This window comes from Paroedura picta, chromosome 5 (genome assembly GCF_049243985.1).
Source record: "Paroedura picta isolate Pp20150507F chromosome 5, Ppicta_v3.0, whole genome shotgun sequence".
Lineage (NCBI taxonomy): Eukaryota > Metazoa > Chordata > Lepidosauria > Squamata > Gekkonidae > Paroedura > Paroedura picta.
In genome coordinates this window covers 79,869,562-79,894,948 of record NC_135373.1, presented here as the reverse complement: position 1 = coordinate 79,894,948, position 25,387 = coordinate 79,869,562, and the positions used below count along the sequence as shown (strand labels likewise).

The 25,387-nt window shown below is 41.6% G+C and overlaps 1 protein-coding gene across 7 annotated transcripts in view; it reads right to left on the bottom strand.

Moving 5' to 3' along the window:
• The window catches only part of USP15 (ubiquitin specific peptidase 15), a 62,733-nt gene extending 37,692 nt beyond the window's left edge, over positions 1-25,041 (bottom strand). The window contains exons 1-7 of one of the 7 annotated variants that reach the window (XM_077338667.1): positions 24,809-24,956; positions 22,404-22,552; positions 12,676-12,803; positions 12,102-12,232; positions 7,158-7,284; positions 5,785-5,930; positions 3,567-3,628 (exon numbers count right to left, since the gene is read on the bottom strand). In XM_077338667.1, the coding sequence (XP_077194782.1) occupies positions 3,567-3,628; positions 5,785-5,930; positions 7,158-7,284; positions 12,102-12,232; positions 12,676-12,730 (521 nt within the window). In that variant the 5' untranslated portion in view covers positions 12,731-12,803; positions 22,404-22,552; positions 24,809-24,956. Of the gene's footprint in view, positions 1-3,566; positions 3,629-5,784; positions 5,931-7,157; positions 7,285-7,754; positions 7,836-9,577; positions 9,680-12,101; positions 12,233-12,675; positions 12,804-22,403; positions 22,553-24,808 lie in introns of those variants that run through there. The other 6 variants (XM_077338665.1, XM_077338666.1, XM_077338671.1 and 3 more) reach the window with 6 other exon arrangements.
• Between the last annotated feature and the right edge of the window lie 346 nt (positions 25,042-25,387).

Sequence of the window (25,387 nt, the reverse complement as noted above, 5' to 3'; positions counted from 1 at the left end):
ACATTGTGTCAGAACTGAAACTACACATCTTATGGAATAAAAACAAGAATACTGAAAAGCACCTGGAGCTCAGTTGGGGAGGAATTGATTTGTCTCAGAGCAAACCAGAGCTGAAGTGGTGGTACAGTAGAACAGGCAGCAGCTCACTATTACCCCATGTATCATAAACATAACAATAAACTTCAACAGGCAAGTTGTGGTCATTGCAACACACTAAATAGTGGAATAAATATACAATCTTATCTAAAACCATCTGTTTACATAGTTTCACTGGCAGAGGAGATAAAATTGGTTTGTTATAACTAAAATAGTATTTTATTTAGTAACTGCTAATGATAAATATTAGAACAGCACCAATGATGCAAGAGAAACTGGAAAGTGAGGCTGCACATCTGATTTTCTATATCAGTTTGTTTTTTCCCTGCTTTTTCTGAAATAATTGTATTATTTATCAGTCTGACAAAATGATGAACTAATTATCTTCCTGTTCAAATTGCGCTCTATGTAATATTCAAATTGATAAGTGTTTCCAAAACCTCCAGAAGAATAGCTGCTGTCCCAATTGCCTCTCTCTATGAACAATAACTGATATGATGGCACCAGGCTGTATTTGCAGTATCCAATCATGCTATGAAAAGGCAGAATGCATGTCAACATTTCTAAAGTTCAGCTTTTGAAAAACTGCAGTAGGTGTATTATTAAAGGTTGTTAGACAGGTCATGTGTAACTCATTGAATAAGGCTTCTTCAGAAGGAAACCTTGTTAAGTAGACTATATTTCATCTTGTATAGGAGGCTATATTTCATCTAGCAGGAGATCTTTCTATAAGCTCAGGCAAGAGAGAACCATCCATATGCATTGTTCCTTTTAATATTTGTGAAACAACTCTGGAGGTGGAGAGTATCCTGGCTGTCCGAGATGGAATAGGGCCAATCAGGGCCCTCCCTCTCCAGCTCCTGCCCTCCTTCCCTGGACACTAGCCACTTTGCTCTCTGACGCCTGAGAAAGACACACAGAGAGCTCTGCCAAACCGCGAATGACCCCTGAGGGAGAGAGACAGACAGAGACACACTGCAAATGAGCCCCAATCTGCAAACGACCCTGCTACAAAGGAGCCCTGATTACCTCCTATGGCTATGCAAGAGAGAGAGAGAGAGATCTGTGCCTGCCGGTGTCCCTTGGGTCCTAGCACCCATTGCATTCCTGGTTGTAATGGGCTTTCTTGCTAGTTTTAAAATAAATTTGGATAGATCCCTTTCTCCTGCTAATTCTGGAATACTAAAGTAAAGTAAAGAGATTCTAGTTTGTAAAGTACATCCAACATATGCCTAAAAATCTAGCACAGTATGAATGAAGCTTATAGATGCCTTTTTGATTCTATATGGGGAATGGTTCGATTACAGGAGACATTAAAACAAGATACTAAAAGGAATTTTGAACAGGTATAGGATCGTGAATGTGAGCATGTTCCACATTTGAAACAGCATGTTTCAATTGTCTAATGTCTTCTTATTACAAGTTGTAAGGAATCTGCATTTTCAGTGTTATAATTTTCCAAGTACAGAATGCAAACACTGATACAACCCCAGATAAACACTATTTTAAAAGTGGAGCCAAAGTCTGAGTGAATATTTTAGCATACATACTAAAAGAATATGGCCAAAAATTCCCAATGTACTGCAAAATCAAATAGACTGAATTCAGTGTAAAGTGAAGGAGTTACAGAGAAAACAGAGGTAAATATTTAACAGCATTTCAAATATTATCCTTTAAGAATGCATCAGAAAAAGTCCAATTTGGCTTCAATGGCACCTTAATTTAAATTGATAGAACAAACCACAAGCATTCCCTTAAAAGTAACTATATTGATTGTTTTCTGTCACTTAAGGAAACTGTTTAAAATTATACAAGGAAACAACCTGTACTTCTGCATATTTTACTATTTCTAAATTGCACAATTTTTCAGACCCTTGCATATTTATTAGCTAAAGTATTATTACATGAAATTCTATTTAGAAAAGTCAAGTCTAAGCATTTTTTGGTTTGTAGCATCAAGATTACAAAAATACATCTTTGTCCCCCCCCCCCCCCCCAAATAATTCTCAACAATCTTCTGAATGTTTCCTTTCCTCATTGGTGGAATGACAGAACAATTCAGGTCAGCTTGAAAGTAACTGGCCAGGGCTAAGTGTTATTTGCTACAAATGCTTACCTTTATAGGAACGAGCAATTGCTCTATAAGATCTCTGAATATATATTTCAAAGCGAGACATACAAGAAAATGTTTAGGGTCAGTTAATTGTGGAGTACACAGAATATGGCCTTGGTTCAAATTCCTATTTAGTCATTTGGACAGCTTCAATTCTTATTGGAATAATGTCCTATTTTATTGGGAATGTACTGTTTTGTGAGAGGGGGGGTTAATAGGGAAAAACAAAGCAAACAGAAACCTCAAGTAAATAATAAAACCAGGTTAAGAACCCAAAAGAACTTTTGCAGTTATATAAGATTCGATTATGACTGAAATCTCTGGGAATTTATAAAAATCACATCTTCATTTAGATGTAGGAAGTCTGTTTCTAACTTCCTACTGATGAGAAAGATTGCCAAAGACACAGTAGTAGGCCACCCTCAGGACCACTTGGAGCATAAGTACTATCTTGATCACTAACAAGCAGAACACAAAACAAGATTTGGGATCGATATGGCCTTATTTATGTTATTTACTGTCAGATCTTGCAAGCTAAGCAGGGTCTTCTCGGGTTAGTACTTGGATGGGAGAACACCAAGGAATACCAAAGACATTATGCAGGGGCAGGCTATGGCAAATCGCCTCTGAACATGTCTTGCCTTGAAAATCCTCTACGGTCATCAAAAGTCAGCTCCAACTTGTCAGCAAAACAAACAAACAAACAAACTGTCCTCCCTCAATGCAGTAGGTTTGTAGCAGATTTCTTGTAAGTGCCTGGCCACAGTTATAACCAGGACGAAGGCTAAGAAACCAAAGTGTTGCTGAGACAAAAACAAGCATTTCTGATCATTAGACTCTGATTTTGCCTGTGGATGATTTTTAGTGGAATTTTATTGTGATTTTATTTTATACTCTTTAAAACACTGCACATAACTTTTGGTGCCTATGGACAGAGAAAGAAACCAAATATGATAAATCATAGGAGTAGTCTCTATGGAATCATCTCACTACAATGACAATTTGGAAAAGCAGAACACCCATTAATGATCCTGCAGTAAAGCAACTAACAAGGATAGTAACCTATGAAATAATTAATGGCTATCTTCCCTCAAAAGTAAATTTTAATGTTTTGCTAAAATGTCATACTTTTACAATAATAGCTGAACTGTAGGTCTGCAGAAAATTATACCATGCAATAAATATAAAAGATTTTAAGCCCATATTCCCAGGCAATTAGGATTACTGTACTAGTTCTAAGGGAAAAGCATACGATGCAATAACGATATTTTCCCCACTAATATGGTGTATGTGTGTGTATGTGGGGAGGAAGTGTAGTTCCATTGAAAGAGAAGATTTGTTTTTTTTAATCACCTACTTGGGAGCTGAAGGACCTCTTGGCCATGTTCCATCCTCGTTTTTCTGTTCTATCACTAAGACCTATACAAATAAAAAGACAGACGAGCCCAAAATTATTACATATTAGGACCAAAATTGAACACAGTTTAATGCCACTCAAGCCTACACAAACAGCGATTTATTATGTCAGCAGTCAACCTCTCAATTTTTACTGGAATTATTTCCTATTAAAAATAGTCTTATCCCTTGCTAAAACAAGCAATATAATTTTAAAAGATATAATTATTTGACAAGAAGGCAATTTTAGTTAAGGAAACTGGCATCATATGAACAATATGATGACCAAACCTTTCAAATTCCACTTAAATTGTTCCATCTGAGAAAAAGTTTTTGAATTATGGAGACAAAATTTGGTTAGTCATCCACCACTTACATATTCCTTTAGCTTGACAAAGAATCATGCACAGCTTTTCTTTGTCACTATGTCTCACTAGATTAAAGGGTCATCCCCATGTCTTAAAATTGACCCTAATGCAGTTCGAACTGTACAAAAATTTACATTGTCCCCTAAAGTAATTATTATACACTGAGTAACTCCCCTAAAGTAATTATTTGTCCCATAAAGTAATTATTATAAACTGAGTGATTATCAGCAATAGTCAATAGAATACAAAAGCTTAATTCAGATGCACTGGTTAAAAAATCAGAAGCAGGGCACAGGACTATGTTCTCATTCAATGCAGCTCTTTTCTGGTAATTCAATTACTTATATATTCTTTACTAATAAAAAGACTCTGTGATTTGAAATTGCTCCTAGAATAGGGAAGGTTGAAAGAACAGATAACTTACGCTGAGGAAGAATTATAGAGTTGGAAGAAACTTCAGGGTCACGTAGTCTATCCCATTGCACAATGCAAGGAATTCACACCTACCTGCCCACCACATTGATCCCAATTTCATGTCCAAATGTTGCCCCCCCCAACCTTCCCCCCCAGAATCCCTGGCCAGTCTGGCTTAAAAGAAATTCGCCTCCTGAACCCAAAGTGGTGATTCGCATGTTCTTGGGCATGCAAGAAAGGGCCACAAGAGCCAAGCACCAACATAGTTCCTTCTACCCACCCACTCACAATCTGCCTAAATTCACAGAATCAGCTTTACTGTTGGATCTAGCCCTTGCTTAAAAACTTCCAAGGAAGGAGAACCATCACCTCCCAAGGAAGCCTGTTCCACTGAGGAACCACTGTAACTGTCAGGAACTTCTCTTCCAGATGTTCAGCTGAAAATTCTGTTGAATTAATTTCATCCCACTGGTTCTACCCTCTTAGGCAATAGAAAACAACACAGTATAATGCCAGAGTCTACCTTCTGAAGCGGCCTTTTTCTCTGGGTGAACAGATCTCTGCTGCTTGGAGATCTCTAGATACCAGTGGAAATTGGCAATCCGATTACCTGAAGCCCCAAAACTACTGATAAAATGTTCCAGGCTGTGCATGTCTCAACTGCACAGATTTAATAGGAAGGAACTGGTATAAGGGGGTAAGGGATGGGTGGGAAGGGAGAGTGGGAGGGTTTTTTTAAATTGTTTTACTGTTTATGAGTTATTATATGTTGTGATCTGCTGTGAGCAAGCTGTGCTGGGAGTGGCAGAATAAAAATGTGAACAATCAACCAATAAAACATTTATCAGATTTGCCATTACAGAGTTCAGATTTAGATCTTTCAATTTTTTAAACACTCCAACTAAATAAAACCCTTTCCCCTTCTTCCTTCACTAGCAGATCACCATGCAATATCCAAATGTTTTCAGATTGACACTCAAAAGGGACCTGCCTATAAGACATACAAATTTGCTGTTAGGCAATCCTCAAATCCCCTCAAGTTCATATAATAGGATTGGACCCTAATGGGTTTGTTCCAGCCAGTGCCAAAAGCCTTCAACTGATGCAAGACTTTTTCATTGGCAGAAATGGCTTTGCATTAGCAGAATATTCCTTGCCTTGGACATATGCACTAGCAATTTCCACTAAATCCTCTCCCTCTCACAGTAAGCTTTCCTGTCACAACAAATGTCTGATACCAATCAAAAGCAGTCAGCATTCTGATCTACAGTTTATTTGTAGTAACAAAACTTCTAAATTTGTAACCACACCTTCTTAATGGTGTCCTGCATAGAAATAGTACCATTATCAATGTAAAACATAAACAGATATAACCCCCCAAGCATATTTATCGCATACCTGTCCCTGGTACAAACCAGCATCTTGTATTGTACTGTCTGGTTTATTCAATGGTTCAAAGGTGTTACTCATGTATTTGTTCCACAACCTGGTCTCTTTTTCATCTGGAATACTGAAGATTTTCCTTATCTCTTTTTCAATTGTATCTATATTGACAGAAATAAAATTTTTACTGTTTAGACTGTGATACACATAACAGGAATTGATTTAAATTTATCTCATTACAGAAGATAGAAATCTCCATGTACGTAACTCAATGCACGTAACTCAAGCAATCTCACATAACAGCAATAATATGTAACCATCCCATGTAACAGGAATACTATACATACAGAGATAAGCTGTAAAAAAGGAAGAAGTAGGCTGGTTCTATCTACATATTTAGTAGCAATACTTAAGTCACAACAACCATATAAGGTTTGTTGCAATGTGAGTGAGCCAGGGAAATCCTTAGGTTCATATACTTCTTCCCTTCCAGCTAGCTGATGAAAGGTTTTTGTGATACACAGTAACACAACCACAGTTATTTGCACACTTCCCAGCAAACTTGTATTCTAGACCACAAACCACAAACTGTGTACCAACATAAAAGCAGCAGAATAGCTGATTTTTAATACCTTGCTTTTCACTTCCCGTGGAAGTCCCAAAGTGGAATAGAAACACCTGTCCCTTCCTCTCCCTGACAACAGGTAAGTGGGCATGAAGGCCCGGCTCTTCTGATTATGCACAGGGCTAGCCTTTAATGCGGGTCTCCAACGGCCTCAGTCGGGCCAGGCCTCGGATGGCGGCGATGTCGGACATAAACACCACCACATTGGGCCTTCTGGCCCATGCATAATCGGTCATAGTGGCATAACCAAGAGTACCATCTGAATTATCTGAATGGCTCCCTTGAGAAAAGAACTATTAGCTCTCTTAGACTGACATCCTTTCATTTATATTTAAATTATATTTAGAAGCTGAAGTTTTAAAATGTTCTCAAACTATGACAAACCAAAATCATCACTATCTACAGAGAATGCAAACTTTTATACCCTATATTTATATGTACACACACATCCATTCCACCAGAAGTTATAGTGTTAGAAACAACTTCAATGGAAGTTTGTTTTAAAACACATGTGATAAGATAAATATTGTGAGAGTACAAGAAAACATTTTATAAAAGCATCATTTTATCCACGAAGACCAAACTAGGAAAAATAGTACTGAAATAACTGGGGCTTGTGAACAGCAGATCTAAAGGGATATCTGAACTGTTTCCATCCACGATAAAAAGCTCAAAAATTTGTTTCTGAAAACTGATCAAAGTCATGGATTGAAAGACACTTCATAACCACTTAGGGTTATAAACTATGTAACAGTTAGCATACCTATTGTGTCAGCTTTACTAAATCTTCTTGTTACAACATTGTTCATATTTCCATTTTCACACAATTTTAATTCTGTCAAATAAACTTCTACTTTGCAGTGCTTCACAAACATACCCTGTTCAACCACCTGGAAAATAAACAGATTGAAACTGGTTATTAATTAGAACAGGGTATTTTAATTCCTCAAAGCATATAACAATGCTTCAGAAGGTAACATTACAAAATATTAACTAATCCAATAGCCAGTTACATTTTGATAATCAGATAGTTTGTAACAATCTGGAAATTGTTACAATAGTGTTTAAAGGTCACAGTAGCTAGGTGATCAAGAAGCTCTTTTTAGATTTAAATAATTATAGCTATGACATTCCCCCAACTCTCTTTTAATATTACCAGTAACCCAAATAGTAATACAAGGGACAAAGATATAACAAAACAGTCTATACCAGGAAAAATTGCCATTTTAGTTTGCTGATTTTAATGGTAATCTAAATTTTCAGCTTTATCTAAGAATACAAATTTAATTTGTTCTTTATCAAAAATTGCTAACAAATGACAAAACTTGCAAATTAAAATAAGCAGAATATTCACAATCACCTCTTTTATATTTCCATATGATCTTCTATGCTGTAACTGCATAAGTCAGCCATGTAGACTGTCCTGAAAATAGCCATCAGCCTGATATGTGATACATCAGACAAATATGGTAAAGAAGGAGGTACCAAGTAACTGCTAGAAGTCATATGCTATACCAACAGAGAGAACATACACTCACTAAAGGAAAAGGGCATATTAATAAACGTTCCAGGTATTCAGGAGCTTACCTTGGACATTTAAGGGGAATTTATTTTATAGAAGCTGTATGTATACACAACTAGATTTGTATGCACTGTTCCCCTTGTAGATGTAGTATGGTTGGTGAAAAGTAATACTATCCTATATTACCATAAAAACAATTTACTGCTGTTGCTAGGGTTACAATCAGAGCTGTGTGTATGCTATGATTCCACAGAACTTTTGGAAAAGATGCAAATTGATGTTTGCTTTAGAATTCAGCTTCCAAAGGGGCTTTGCTTTTTTTTTTTTAGAGCCACTCTTCTTTCTGGTATGTGGAAAACAGCTGAAGTCTCAGAAACTACAGTTCCTGTAGAGTTCTGTGCACTTTCCCATGTATAGCAAAACCAAAATTTTATAAAGTAGTAAAAGCTATAAAACTCTTGCACGATGATGCAAATTTCCTGAATTCAGATCTTTTATCACAATGTATTAATTTTAGAACATGTCTGATTGTTTTTAGTTGCAAAATACACACAGCCCTGGTTACAGTTCAAACAGATTGGAAAGTAACTGAGATCAAGTACTGACACTGCATTATTGCCATCATATGCTTAACAGGCTTAAATAAAACTGCAGCAGGTACCACCCACTAACTAGGACATTCTTAGAGCACTAACTTAATTCAGGTTTTCAAAAGTTTTGCACAAAGACAGCCCAAGAGTTCCTTATGAATTTAAGAATTCTGAGATGCACATGGCCTCTTGAAAGAGGGCTTCCCCAGAAGAAGCATGAATCACAGCATTCTCTGACAAATAAATAAGAACATTAATAACATCACTAATATTTTAGCAAAAGATAAAATTCGTATGCTGCATAGTAACAAATATGAAGAGTATTAAATTGCAGCTATATGAAGGAAATGTTATCTGTTACTTTGAATCTGGTAGGTGTGTGTGCACTGTCCTCACACAGACAGAGAAAAACATGGTAGACCACCTATGTTGTTGAATATGAATTTCTGATCCTATTACTATTCTGTTTCTCAATATTATTAATTTGATAAATATTGCCCTCAACAACTGGGTGACCCCCCAGCTTCTCCTTAAGTGTTACATATTCTTTAAAGCAGGGGTAGTCAAACTGCGGCCCTCCAGATGTCCATGGACTACAATTCCCATGAGCCCCTGCCAGCATTTGCTGGCAGGGGCTCGTGGGAATTGTAGTCCATGGACATCTGGAGGGTCGCAGTTTGACTACCCCTGCTTTAAAGTAAGCAAAGACAGCTCAGTGTCCAGTTCTAACACACAGCCCCTTTAAAAATTAGATTTAGTTCTGAATTGTACTGTTGGGTTCCTTCCTTCCTAACTTTGAGCTACTAGGCTAGTAGGAAGAAGACAATGCCTGTTCCGTGTTAGAGAGTCACAGGACTATTTCTACCACAAGTTTAAATCTACAAAAACCAAACTGCAGGAAGACAGCGTCCTATGCACAGCCATGAGGTTGCACAACAAGCATTCTTCCTTCCTACCAATTTACAGCTGCAGCACTATGCACACTTACTTGGGAGTAAGTCTCATTGAAACTCATTGGGACTTCTGAGGCAGCAAGTGAAGAATTTGGCATATACATTCCATAATGCAGGGCTGCATTAAAAATGGTCAGTGTGGGTGCAGTACTGTAGAGACAGCCAAGTGGTAATGGCACCTGGTTTCTAGATGGGCAATGGCTGGCTCCCTCCCTGCTTTCTGGAAATGCAAGAGGACAGAAATGTAGCAGAAAAGCAAAGGGCAGGGTTGGAATGCAAAGGGCTAGGGCTGGGTCACATGAACACAGAAGCTCTTCACTTAATATGTTATTGCTACACTGATGATTTCAATGTAGTGATCTTAAAAGGCACAATCGAGACTGGCCTCTTTAAGCTTGATTTCTTTCAACTATCAAACTGACTCTAGGTATTCAGGCTCATCTGAAACTTGAAAGATGAGTAGTGGGTATGGCTTACTGCACTCTATCTACAGTTCAATCTACCTTACTTAGTGGCTCCTTTTTCTGCTCAGATTGCTGCCCCCACATTTAATATGACAGCTAACACATTTCTTAAGCATGGTAGATATTTCAGCCATTTTAATTGAGACCCGAGCACAAGTTCTTTAAGTCCAACCCAATCTGAATTAGTAACAATATCTGTTGATGTTGTTTCAGAGCATCATATTTCTAACCTCACAAAACGTCTGGAGAAAGTACTTGACCAAAATTGTGAATACTTTCTCTACACCCTTCCAAATGTGTTTATGTTGCATTTGGGATCCAAAAAGCCTTGTGTAATTTCACACTATGGTTGGTGTCTTCTTCTTACTATCAATTAATACAGGGGAATATTTTGAACAGTACTATTAATTAAGATACCCATCTTCTGATTGAGGAAGCTTAATTACAAATTACAAAATTAATATAAAAAGCTAAATACTAAACAAATCTCATACAGGGATCCTGCAAGAATTAAAAACAGGCATGAGATCAAAATGAAATCCCCACTAAATCCCAAGTATACAATACATTGATACAGTATGTACTTCCATTACAGGAGGAATGAAGAACATTACAGGGTAGGGAGAGTCCAAAAAGCAAGTGTGATTCCCTGTCCTTTGATAGTAATACATAAATAAGTCAATGCATTAAAAATCAATTTAGTGAGACAGACACCTGCAGTTATATGTCAGGAAGTTCCATGGAATTTACCTCTGACAAAAGCAATTAAAACAGTTCTCATTTTGTCCACTATTACAAACAGGAAAATGAATTAAGCACTATGAAGCTTAGCTCAAAGCTCATGCTGATATTTTCAGTCATACCTGTTGCTGCGCATTTAAGGTACAATATTTATGCTGACTTCAGAAGAATTGGGGTTCTCTATTTTGAACAATTAAAAGACATAATTCATACATGTCAGACCATAGTTAAGGAAGTCTGTGGCCTGCTGTGAAGGCATGGGCTTTATTCCATGAAAGCGCATGTTGGAATAAAATTCCATTGATCTTTACTGTGCCACGATGCACTACAGATAGGAGAGGATCAAGGGTTCTGTATGAAGTTGATGAAGTACAGGCAAAGAGAAGGTATCCTAACATAAATTTGAAGGAAAGTAGTGCCCTAGTAGGCAAATAGTAAAAGAAAGCCAGTGCCGGGAAGAAATAAGAGAGAGGGCCATGGAAAGCAAGAGTGTAAAAAACTAGAATATCTGATAAGGGAAAATTCCTGAAGAGTTTCATACTTGTGAAAATATTTTAAAATAACGTGCATTGTTGCTGTTAGAATGATATGATATATATAAGGTGTAAAACTCTGAGGTGTCTGGTCATGCAAGTGTAAAAAAAAAGGAAAACCGTATACTCTTTCCATTTGTAATTAATACTATTTGACTATCAAGAAAAACATGAAAGGAAAGCATTTAGTTTAGCTATATCCATATAATAAATAACTTATCAGGAGTTGCTGGGAAATATTAAACTACAATTTAAACCAAGGTTTACTGTGTAATGAAAAATCCAGTATGTGTGCGGGAGGGGGGGGGGTGAGTTGTGCACCTTTTCTTCACTGGTTTCAGAGGGTTCTACAACTGTTAAAACCAGATGTTGAAACACATGGGACTGCTGCAGAAAGAAAGAGGGGAAGTCCATTGCCTATTACTTGGCTTCTGCTTGGTCTGTGCTCCTGTGACCCCAACCTCATTTAGTCCTATGTAACATTCAGTTATATCCAAATTAAGCATTTGAGAAACTGGACAACTATGATGGCAACACAGTGGAGTTTTTGCATTTAGGTTTACTAATTATTCTAATCTTATTCCGTAACTTCACACATTACTATGCTTTTTGTCATTTGGCTGTCTTATAAATAGTAAAAAGCTGTTAACATTCTGTTTTAAGGTTATGTTTACGTAGCAAAACTGCATGAAGCTAATGACACAGTAGTTGCTAGAACATAGTTTAAAGCAAGTATCTTACTTTTTTTCCTTTTCTAGTCAAAGAAAATTAACCTAGAATCAATGCCAGTGATCTGCTGAGTTGATCAGCAGAAAGCTCAAGGAAATACAGGAGTGCTAAGTTGAATTTACAGTTCTTTTAGGACTATAAGGCATATATTTCAGGGTTCAGTATAAAGTATTACCTTGCGTGCAATTGGTTCTTGGCCTTCCAAGAGAGTATACCAGCTGACTAGCTTATTCCAGCCTTCAGTTGGTAAAAGAATATAGTCCAGCTCATCAATGAGATGCTCTTTAAGAGACTGACAATCCCCATCTATGAGGAAAAAAATTACATTAAATTATGGAAACATTTAGGCAGTTTAATTTGGTCCTACTTTGAAATACATTTTTTTCCACTGGAATGTAACAGTTTGATACTACTGAAAAATACTTACAATTCATCTATTAATATACTGAACAATGTTCAGATCTAACAATCATAAATCATCATCTTTATCGCTAAGTGATTTTGCAAAATTTAAAACAGCACATCTTTAGCATTAAAAGGTTATATTACTTAAAAACAACTACGGTAATTAGAGAGCTTTCTTTGTTTCAATGACCAACTTGATTCAAAGATTTTCATCTAAGATTTAATTTTCATGAACTATGACAGTATGTTACATACACTCTACAACTTCTAAGTTGCAGACCAAGATTTCTGAAAAAAATGAGAAATATTTATCCTACATTTTATAATCAATATCACTACATTACCTTTGAGAAGTCCTGAATTATCAATTGGACCTGGGTAAACATTCTGATCCCCCATCTGATATTTGTCCCAGCTGTCAAAGCCAACATATTTTTTCCACTGTTTGAACCAGCGACTATCCACTAAATACCTTGAAAAGAAGGAATAATGTTTTAATATTATTTTATAATTTAATAATATAAATTAATTTCCAAAACTGTATCACCATATTTGTACAGCTTCATATAATTATTTGAACACACATCTAAAGCCTTCTAAATCAGTTCATTACCAATGTCACCAATATATAGATGACACCCAACTATATCTATTGAAAGCCAGGCACCTGTCTGCATCCCCAGATTCTTTAGCTGGATGTTTGGAGGCCATGGTGGACTAGCTCAAGCAGAATGGGCTGAAGTTAAATCCAGCTAAGATGCAGGTCCTTTGGCTGAGCTGTCATGGTCGAGGTGAATCACTGTAACTCCCAACTCTTGATGGGTTCCAACTAACAACTTTGGTAACTGTCAAGAGTCTGGGTGTGATCCTGGATGTCTCCCTATCTATAAAGGCACAGATCACAAATGTTACTCACCAGGCATTTTACCACCTTCGTCAAACATGACAACTTGCACCTTGCCTGTCAACATCTGACTGTGATTCACAAAACAGTCACCTCCAGGTTAGATTACTGTAACTTGCTCTACACAGGGGTACCCTTGAAATTGCTCTAGAAACTTCAACTGGCCCAGAACACAGCATTTCAGGTCCTCACCAGGACCCAGAGGAGAGCACATATATGACCTGTGCTCTCCCAGCTGCACTGGCTCCATGATTAAACCTGGATCAGCTTCAAGGTTTTAGTTCTTACCTTTAAGGTTCTAAATGGTCTGGGATCTTTGTATATGAGGGACTGCCTCTCCCACTATGTCTCCCAAAGGACATGATGATCTAGAACTCAAAATCTACTTAGGATCCCTGGCCCTAAAAGAAATCAAATTGACCTCAACTAGTGCCAGAGCCTTTTTGGCCCTGGCCCCAGCATGGTGGAACATTGCACAGTGACATCAGTGCCCTGCAGGACATCGGGCAGTTCTGGAAGACTTATAAGTCAGAGCTGTTCTGCTGAGTCTATGGTTGAATGCCTGAAAATGACAAATAATTCCACTGGCTTCCCCATCCAAATACATTCAAACTGGAAGATTATTACCACCCTCTCCCCTTTCTTCCCTGATTCTTTATATTTCTGAATATTTATATTATATTGTGTATTTAATTATATGTAACCCATCCTTCGTGAAAGGGTAGGACATAAACGTAAGAATAAATAAAGCCACGCAGTCCTTTCAGAGATCTCTTAGCCCCAACTACCTCACAGGGTGTCTGTTGTAGGGAGAAGGAAGGGTGTTTGTAATCTGCCTTGGGTAGTGAAAAACCAGCTCTTCTTCTTCTGTAGATACCCCAAACTCAAAATAGGGAATCCACAAGAAACCTAAACCTATTCACAAACAAATATCTTGAGCCATACTGTAAATGCTGTTCTCTGGTGAGTGCATAGGAAGTTGTACAGCTAAGAATTTGTGCACTGGCAGTCTTTAAGCAGTGGCTGAACAGATACTTATCATGGATGCTTTAGGCTGATCCTGCATTGAGGAGGGGATTGATGGCCTGTAGGATTGCTTCCAACTCTATGATTCTAAAACCCAGCATAGCCAGCTGACTTTGGCTTTTGAGAATTCCAACCCAAAGTTTGCTTTTGTTGATAATCAGGATGAGGGAATTTGTGCTCAATAAAGATGGGTTGATATACTTAAACCCTGATCTTCCCTTGACTATGGTTGTAGGGATAGCAGCCATAGGATTGCACTGCCTGAAACAGAAAATATCATTTAATCTCCATATCACATGGGACTTAAATTTTCAAGTAATTTGCTCAAAGAGCTTATTTAAAGTTATAGTGCTTGACCTTGTTGTGAGTTCCTGCACTGTGCAGGGGGTTCCTGCATTGTGCAGGGGGTTGGACTAGATGACCCTGGAAGTCCCTTCCAACTCTATGATTCTATGACCTGTTATCTCAGTTCAAAACAAGGTTTAAAAGGTACAAAACACTGAATAGATCATCATATTTCCTACAGTAGAAAACAAATTGTATACATTTTATTTAATGAGGAACAGAATTATGAGGTGCAAAAAATCATCCCGTGATTTTTAACAAATCATAGTCCTAGCCAAAAGTTTGGTTTAAATCATTAATTAAAAATTTCCTTTAAAACATTCAAGCTGCTAACTAAAACAAATCAATACATACTGGAAAATTGTTCTGGGTATACCCATTCTTAGATTGTCCTGAGGCATGATATTAAAGGGTTTATTAGGTTCTGAAAATACATTCAGTTGTGGAAGTTTATTCAGAAGTGTTCCAATTTAAATCAGTCTGATATAAAAGCAGGATTAAGCACTGCTTAATTTTTGGCTTACTAATTAGTCCTTAAAATTGTGCATTAATTTCCAAAGATCTAATTATGGAGTAACTGGAGTATGAGAAATTATCACTTTTATTGCACCTTGCTGGAAAAACTTTCATGCAAAAATGGGAAAGTCTGTATGGAAGCAGACATAGCAAGAAGAATCATACCGGTTTGCATGATGATTAAAAATAAAAAATCTCACCACCCCCCAGGACTTCCTACTTCAGATTTGTAATTAAACATGCTTGGTCCCTCGCTGACAGGTCCCTCCTCCCTGCTGCTGATGAGCTGGCCACTGGAGGCAACCAACACTAAAAAAGAGGGAGATTCATCTGACATACAGTGACATGGCTATGTCGCTATCTATGTGACCCAGAAGTGACATCATCACACTCAGGATATCAGGGCAATGCTCTGGTATTTTAGAAAAAAAGTTTTTTGCCCAAGTACCAGTGCATCACCCTGATATCCTGGACGAGATGTAGACAATGTACTCTGCTGCTCCCAATAAGTCCTCCTTTCCCTGCCAGTTGATAGAAAGTTTTCTTATAAGCAAGCTAACTATGCCAAGTTAAATCGTGTAACCATACTTTGTGTCCTAGTGGGGAAATATTTCATTTCTTTACCGAAGTCTTTGAATGAATATTTTTGAAGGTAACAGATTAGATCATATTGAAGACATGCAAGAAATCTTTACTGTACATTCTGAAAACATGAATATATACAAGAACTAGATATAGCTCAGGCAAGCCTGATCTCTTCTGAAGCTAAGCAGTCAGCCCTGGGAGAGCGCCAAGAAACACTAGGGTCATGACACGGAGGCAGGCAATGGTGAAACACCTCCAAACATCTCCTATCTGCCAATCCGACAACTTCGGCTGTCAAAGCGGCTGCTCGAGTCCGAAGCAGGCAGCACCGCAGTGGGGGGGGGGAGGGAACTCACTGCTGGTGGCGCGCGATCCGGCACCAACTGGCGCATGCACTAACTGGCATGCTGGCGCCACCCCTGGTACTGCTGGCCGATTTGGGCTTGAATGGCCACTTCGGTGGCCCACTACATCTATGCCATAAATCCACCATACATTTTGGAATATATTTCCATTGGAATTTGAGAATAAGAACTATTTATGAGGCTGAAATTTTCATTAGCATGACTTAGGGAAAAGAAAAAGCAATAAATGTGATTTAAGTGAGCTTTGGTAAACTTAAAATCTTTTACACTAATAGGAAGAAACTCACAACTTATCTGACTTCTGTATTGCATGAAATAACATATTATAAGATCTTAGCAATTAGCTAAACACATCCTTGAACTACTGGAAATATTGACTGACTGCAATATTCAGGCAATAATTCTAAAACCTGGTCAGTATTGATCAATGAAAACAAGAAAACTCAGGTGAATATGCTGTTCTTTGTTTTAAAAATTAGAGATTGATTTTCTGCTTTATAAAATGGGCTCTAATCCATCAGAAGAGAACTATCTATGTCACAACTGTATCATGCGGAATCAGATCAATGGTCCCTCTAGCTCAGAGCAGCAGACAATGACTGGCAGCAACTCTTCAGAAACACAGAAGGATCTTTCTCTCTGAACTATGCTACTTGAGATCTTTCATTATACATGTGAGGACAGAATTAGAGATTTACAGCGCAATCCCAAGGATGTTGATTCAATGAAGTCCATGCAATGAGGCTTACACCCAGAAGTGCATTGTCAATATGTTACGCCAGCGGTCCCCAACTTTTCTGAGGTCAGGCACCGCCTCCAGGGGTGAGGGGAGAGCCGATGGCCCGGGTGGCGCGCAAACGCGCCTGCGCAGTTGCAGCACATGCTCGTTTTGCCACCAGGTGGTGCTAACGTGCATGCGCACAGTTGCTGCGCATGCATGGCTTGACCACCAGAGGGCGCTAATGTGCATGCGCGGCAACTGTGCGCATACGTGCTTACGTCACCGGCATGCCGGCGGCCGCACCTATCTCTTCCCTTCCTTCTCGCTGTGGGGCAGGGGAGGCAGGCGCGGCTGCTGGCGGCCCGGTACCATGGCCTTCGCGGCCTGGTACCGGGCTGCGGACCGGGGGTTGATGACCCCCGTGTTACGCTACTACAATCGATCCCTAGTCTAGCTATTAAAAATCTGTTCCTCTTAGTATTTCTGGTAAGGCCTTGGAGGAGGAATGCGTCTCATGGCTTAGGATAAGCTGATCATCATTCCCGCCTTCGGCGGGGCAGTCCCGCATTTGGGGCATTTGCCCCGTGGCGTTTTCAAAATGTCCTGCAGCGTTCGCATATTTTTAAATTAAAAAAAAATTTTTTTTTTGCCTGCATTGCAGGCAGCCCACTAGACAGCCAGGGCTCAGGAGGCCCTCGTGCAGGCATCTGGGCTCTGTGGTAGGGCTCCCCGGCCAGCTCTGCTGCCGCCTTTTCCTCCAGGTGGCTTTTTCCTTCGCGCCTCCCTGCCTCCTCCAGGACCAGGCCTTGAGTCTTCCCTTGACCTGGGCCATCACCGCCCTAAGGCCAGTCAGGGAGGGAGGGGGGAGGGAGGGCCCTCTGCTGCCGACGCTGCCCTTCTAAGGATCAGGGGGAGGGAGGAGGAGGGAGGGGGCCCGCCTGCCACCACCGCTGCGGCGGCGCGGCCCACCTTGCAGGGCCAGATATCTGGTCACCTTAACTTAGGGTGGCTGTCCTGCCCGAGTGCCTCCTCCTCCAACCAGTTTGCCTGTCTGTCAAGGGGCCAGCTAATTGCCTTCCGTCCCTCACCCCCAACCACCCCCTCCTCCTTCCACTTCTCTCTCAGGCTCGGAGGTTGCAGATTCCTGCCACGTGAGAGCTGCCCCTCCGGTGTGTTCCTTAATAGCTGCCTGCAGCCTTTCTAGGTTCTGGGGGGAGGGAGAGGCCATCCACAGAGTTCTTCCACTCTACCTCCTAATCTAGTGCCCGTTATATTCCTGAATGCAACGGGTTTGGCCCCTAGTGTAAATATAATATCCATATTACATACACAGTGTACAACTAAAACTCACTGACATTTCTATCATTTTCTCTAGAAATGTTGATGATGTCTTTTCACAATACAGATGTACATTAATTCCTGTTATTTACAAACATTATAGAATACAATATAGAGATGAATATGAAACAGAGAGATTAAAAATGCTGCTGACGTGCAGCGTTAGTTTTCTTTCCAAAAGTGAATGGGTTTTTAAATATATAACATAACATTATATCAACATCTAGAGCCTCTTGTGGCGCAGAGGGGTAAGGCAGCAGAAATGTTGCCTGAAAGCTCTGCCCATGAGGCTGGGAGTTCGATCCCAGCAGCCGGCTCAAGGTTGACTCAGCCTTCCATCCTTCCAAGGTCGGTAAAATGAGTACCCAGCTTGCTGGGGAGTAAACGGTAATGACTGGGGAAGGCACTGGCAAATCACCCCATATTGAGTCTGCCATGAAAACGCTAGAGGGTGTCACCCCAAGGGTCAGACATGACCCAGTGCTTGCACAGGGGATACCTTTACCTTTTATATCTACATCCATATATCTATCCAGTTTTCCAACTCCTCTTGAGACTTTTCTTAACTGTAGCAAAACAGACAGGAACTTTGGGAAGCACTAAAAAAAGACTGAAATGACTGAAATGCTTTTTTAAAAAAGTTTTAACTTAAAATATGTAGCTAAAAGCTGACTTGTATAAAAAATCTAGTTTTAAAGAAAATTAATTCCTGAGTACATCAACATATACGATAGTTTCAAGGACAGAACTGTCTCTTAAATGTTACTAATTTTGTCAAGAATCAGCATGCCACTATGTGTATGAGAATGCACTATTGAAGAGTTCATTGTTTCAGTAAAGTTCATTTAATGCTGATAGTCCTATTGTGACTAGGGCAACTTCTACACTGGTAAGCTGCCACAGGTTTGAACATTCTGGACAGCATTTCCACCCCTACCCCCCCGCTTCCTCACAGTAGGATGATGTTTCAGTGTACCACCTAGGTTTCTCTCAGCTTTTCAGGGATCTTTCACAAAGCTGCTATATTATAGTGCTTTAGAAGAGATAAGAGCAAAATTAGACTGGCTACACAGTCCTGCCTACACAGCAGATAATTTCCCTGTCCTGACAACAGTTATCCTCCCATATACCACCAGGTGTGCGTCTTTGAACTAACTAGTAATTAGCACATCGATATAATAGCATACCTGTATCTGTAACGTAATATAAAACACGACTGAGGTTGTGGGAAGAGTTCTGACCAACTCAATGCCTACCTGACTGGCTATCTGTCCATCCAACAAATGGCCAATCAGGTGGGCTGTTCCACTCCTGACTGCCTCCCCCTCCAACCTCCAAGGTAAGCCAGCCAGCAGGACCTAGGAGGGAGGGAGGACCTGGGATGATGGTTGGACCCAGCTGCCCCACCGCCTGTTGGGATGGGAAGAAGGCCCTGCCAAAGTCTCCCCACTGCCTGGCCATGCTCTCCATGCTGCCTGGCCACCAGCTTCCCTGTAGCCTGAGGAGCAGCACTGCTGCGCCACTGGGGACACAGCCACAGAGCAACCCCTTCACCGCGGCCACAGAGCAACCCCTTCACTGCCACAATAGCCCACCGCCAGTTGGGGGAAGGGAGCCTTGCAGGGCCCATGACCCCCCCCATACCTCCCTGTGGCCTCACTCCACCTCTCATGGGGGCTGGAAGGCTGGGAAAGACTGCTCACTGCCCTTATGGGCCCGGGTTGGCCTGTGAAGCCCTCTCCAAGGCCTGCCTGGGTCTGGAGCAGTGATGGAATGTCTGGAACATGGCTTCCCACTGGCTCCGTTGAACCCATGGCCACCTGTAGAGGGCTTGCTGAGACCTGCCTCAGCCCAAATCGCCCATGGAAGGGAGTGGACAAGCCCCCTCATGGGGCCTACATGGGCAGAGCCTCTCAGCTCTTGGAATATTCTTTAAATGCCCCTCCAATACAGCAGGTGGGAAGACATCACCCCTTGCTAGCATGAAGGCCTTGCTTTGGTTTTTAATTTCCAATCAAGAAAAATAATCTGCTGGAGCTTGAATATATCTGAAGCTGGGAGGAGCAATGAAATTTGGGGAGCTCAGATGGTTTAACTGGCGCTCTGTGGTCTTTGTTTAACCATGAGTATCACTTGGATTATGTTGAAATGGAATAAGAATAAGGTGGGAAAGCCAAGGCATACTATTTTTCCTTCCATGGCAAACAACCATTTAGATTTGAAATTATCACAGAGGAGTAGAGGCAATAACCCATCAGTGGCCCAATGAGCTTTGAGCCAAAGAAAGATTGAAGCTATGGCAATTTTGGCCTCTATCTTTATTAATCCAGTTTCCAACCTGAGCCATGAGCTGATAATCCTCTGGCTATTTTATTCAACATCTTTATGCACTCTCTTGCTCAAGTGGTATGGAAGTACGGGCTGGGTATGCAGATTACACCCAGCTCTTCCTCCTGATGGATTACTGCCCTGACTCTCCCCAGAAGCATTAGCCAACTGCCTGGAAGCAGTGACAAAGTGGCTCAAACAGTGTCATCTGAAGCTCAGCCCTTCAAAGACAGAGGTCCTGTGGCTGGGTAGGAAGGGCCCATGCGAGGAAGCAAGCCTGCCCACTCTGCCAGGAACCCTGGGCGTGATTCTGGATGCTTCCCCCACAATGGAAGCCCAGGTCACAATGGTAGTGTGGCTGGCATTTTACCATCTCCACCAAGCCACCCTACTAGTGCCCTATTTGGCTCCTGAACAACTAGTCACAGTGAACCATGTGACGGTTGCCTCTAGACTAGACTTCTACAACTCGCTCTATGCAGGCCTGCTCTTAACCCTGTTCCAGAAACTACAGCTGGTCCAAAATGCAGTGGGCCAGGGTCCTCACAGCAACACTGTGGAGGTCCCATATTCGGCCCATCCTCCATCAACTGCAATGGTTACCAGTCGAATGCCGGATCAGGCTAAAGTTTCTGGTCCTTAAGGCCATACGCGGTCATGGCCCAGTGTACCTGAAGGACCGCCACGCCCCCCCAAAAGTCCTACACTTTGCCACCGCCAAATGGCTAATGATCCTTGGCCCAAAAGAAACCCGCTTGGCCTCACTATAGCCAGAGCCTTGTATGTCCTTGCCCCCACCTGGTGGAATGAGCTCCCTGAGGAGATCAGGGCCTTGACAGAGTTAAAACAGTTCCACAGGGCTTCCAAAAGGGAGCTGTTCCACCAGGCATTTGGTTGAGGTTGGCCGGAATCAGTAACATCTGCAGGGCCCCTGAACCTCCTTCCCAAGAACCCATATACCTGAACCATGGACCTGTTTGAACTGTTATGAATTAGACTGTTACCTTCAGTTATGGTTGCTATTGTTATTGTTATATTGTTACAATCTGTTTGTATGTCAAAGTATGTAGTAACAAAATTCAATGTATTGTTTATGTTTCATGTGAACTGTCCTGAGCCACAGGGGAGAGCGTATAGCACACACTGTCTACTAACAGCTAGAAGCCAGTTACAAAAATCAGTTAAGGCCTGGATGACCCAACAGTGAGAAGAAAGGGAGCATCTCTAATTTTAATATAACAGAACATTATTACAAGAAGGTGACCCTGGAGAATCAGACCTACTTTTCTGGGATGGGGGGTTGTCTTTAAAATGTAGAAAGCATGTTTGAATTCTGTGTTACAGGAGAAAGCATCATACAAATATGCTAAATAAATGGTACTTCATCTCTCTGCTTTGCTCTGTTGGTCCCTTTCTTTGGTCACACTACAGCAAGACCAGGATACACAAAACTACTATTAGCAACATATTACAGATGCATACCAATGTTATTCTTGTATTAAATGTTACTCACCCATAGTACAATATTCTGCGATACCAGCTTTTTTTAATGAGAAAGTACAATAACCACTACTTTAGGCACTCAGATTTCAGGCCTCCAAAGTCTTTAGGACTTTAATATAGACAAAATAATCATGTATTAACCTTCCAAATGGACTCTTAAATTTTACCTAAGCATGACTTTATTAGAACTAAATGCAAAACTACTACTAAATTGTTAACTTGACAGTTAACAGAAATATTTAATGACATATGTAAATGACAAAAATGTATCGGTATCTTCAGGTGTCCAGATGTATCTGGAATTTTCCAGATACCAGCAAATAGGACCATAAACAATCCAGAAATATTGGGGATTTAACCTGGAATATTATGGACCAGTGTTTTAAGGCATCCAGAGCTGTATTTCTTTAACGTTACTGTTCAATTCAAGACCAGTAGCACCTTTATTCCAGTCCCAAAGTAGTTCATCTGGTTCCAGGAACTGTCATTCCACTCTGAGGCCTGTCACTGAAGACTGAAAGCACTTATTGTATTCCAAGGGGCCATCCTTCCATTCTGGGGGCTGTCATTCCATTTCCAGAGTAGTCTATCTGGACACAGAGAACATCATTCTAAAGCCATTTTGCATCATCACTCCAGTTTTTAGGTGCCATAAAGAATTTCAACGGTGCCCATGCAAGTCAATTGGCATCCCTGTCTCCCATTATATCTAATGGGCATTCTAGCAACTTCATTGTTCCCATTGGGCAATCCTATCATTCATCCTTTCTTGTTTAATCTGTTTGGTTTGCATTCTCCAATTGGATATTGGTAGTTTTAGGCCTGCCACAGCAACATGATAATGCAGTGGTTAGGAACGCGGACTTCTAATCTGGCCAGCCAGGTTTGATTCCCTGCTCCCCCACATGCAGCCAGCTGGGTGACCTTGGGCATGGCACAGCACTGATAAAGCTGTTCTGACCGAGCAGTAATATCAGGGCTCTCTCAGCCTCACCCACTTCACAGGGTGTCTGTTGTGGGGAGAGGAAAGGGAAGGTGATTGGAAGCTGCTTTGAGACTCCTTCAGGTAGAGAAAAGCAGCATATAATAACCAACTTTTCTTCTTCTGCTGCTGCTGCTGCTGCTGCTGGGATTTCCTGGTTCTCCATTGGTTCTGTCAAGCTTGTTGGTTCTGTCTGCGTTGGGAGGCTTTTGGCCACTGCTTACTCTTATGTCTTTGGCTATGTTTTGTCCTGGAAAAAGCGGGGGATTTATGTCCCTCCATATGCACAGTAGAAATTGGCTGGCCATCCTTCTTCAGGGGCTCACAGAACTGGAACTCTTGGCCCAATTCACTTAAAACCTGAAGGTTATTTAGTGGACAGGTGACTTCAGTTCTGCTACATTTTTAGAGCTACTAATTCAAAAAAACAAAACAACAAAAACCAGCCCCTCTGGAAACATACTGCATAGGTGATAATGGAGCCAAATAATTAGCCCCCCCCCAAAAAAAAAAACCCAGATCTGAATACTAAATTGGCATTTAGGACCTGAATAAGATTACACAATCAGGCAAACTGGTTGGTTCCAACCCACTAGGCTCAATAATTACTTTATACAGCCTTGTAAAGAAGGACAGTATAATCCCAATACTCCACAGGTAGGACTGAAAGAAATATTAGCCTAACACTACCAAGTTATTGGGTGTTATTATGGATATATAGGAGACAGAACTATACCTTCTATCTGATGGAAACAAACATATTTATTTTAAATTATAAGAAGGAATTACAGATAAGGAATCACAATGTGTAAACCTAAGTAAACTTTGTTCCTGAAAGATTTAATTAGCTCATACATCTGACTGCTTTACTCCCCATGAATTATCTGCTGACTTGTTGTCCAAGTAAAATTCATGAGGTGTTATTTGTATGAGAACATCTTCACACAAGAGGTTTCATCAACTGACAGTATGATACGTATGATCACAAAATCTTTTTAAATCTTTCCAGCCAGACCGGCAGGCCTCAGAGATGACTGGTGCTGGATGTACAAACTGCCCTGTAATCTCTTAAACATCTACTTCCCCACGGTACAGAAAGTACATTTTCAAAAGATGACAGACATCTACACAGAACACATCCACAGTTCACTCCACCAGACTCAAAGGATACCTAAGTTCAGGGGCCTCTCTGCTAAGGTGCAAGTTTGCTAGATCTGACTCTCAACTAAACCATCCAAAAACTGGCACACTGACTTCAATAATAGGAAAAGGAAAGCGATTGTGCAAGAAACCCACATCCGGCCAAGATACAAATCCAAACCAGAACAAGAAGTGGCAGTAGCCCTGCCCAGCAACTGGCAGCCAGAAGGCAGGCCTTGCCCTGGAAGCTTCTTAGGCAGCCTGCACTGTGAACATGAAAGCTTCCTCACCAAAGATACAACAGCAATGAGGTCTGTTTGAAACAATGGGAAAAGACACATGGGGAAAGCCTGCCTCCTCTCCTCAAAGCCTGCCTCCTCTCCTCACCTGCCCACAGGTAACGGGGAAGCCCCATCCCCACCTCCTGTCTTGTAAAGATTAGAAAAGGACCGCGGCGGAGTGGTAGCTGGGCCACGCCCGCCCCCCACCTGCCAGCTAAGGTAGCCCCTTCCCAGGTGACGGAAGTGCCCCCTGGGTGGAAGGGAAGAGAAAGGAGGCGCGCCAGTCGGCGGCCGCCTCCCACTCCCGTGCGGCAAGCCGGCAGGCACAGGACGAAGGGAGGAAGGAAGGAGCCGCCCGCACCTGTCACTCCGAGGGGCCCTCGAGCCTCGCCCTCCTCCCTGCCTGCCTGCCTGCCTGCCTCCCCCTCCTCCCCTTCCCTCACCAGGTGTCGCCCTTGCGGAGAGCCGTCTTGAGCAACGCCGCGATGTCCGAGCGTTGGGTCTCCAGATCCGCCGCGCCTCCCTCCGCCATCTCTCCCAGCTCCGCGGCGGCAGCAGCTGCGAAAGTGACGGCAGCAGGAGAGGCGGCAGCGGCGATGACAGGAGCGGCGGCGGCAGCGGCGGCGGCGGCAGGAGCGGGCCGCGCTGCATGCTGGGAGTGACGCCGCGCGGCGACCAGGGAAACGCCCTCCACGACCCCCTCCCACTTCGGCAACTCGATAGTTGGAAGCGGCCGGCGGACTAAGGAAGACAAAGGAGGGTAACTTCAAGGGAGAGAGTCGCGTAGCTAGGAGAGAACGCCCCCGGGCGGCTGGGAAGTCTTATTTCTTCCCCACTCCCGCCCCTCAATGGGCGCCAGTTGCGCATGCGCTGCTGAGGCGTCTTGTCCTCGGAAGGCGAGGAGGGTGCAGCATCGCTGCGGGTGCTGCCTGCTCGCTCTCTAGCGCCAGTGGAGGACTCGGAAGGCGAATGAGATCAGGCCGCAGCGATCCAACCAGTGCTTGTGACTTAATAATACTCGG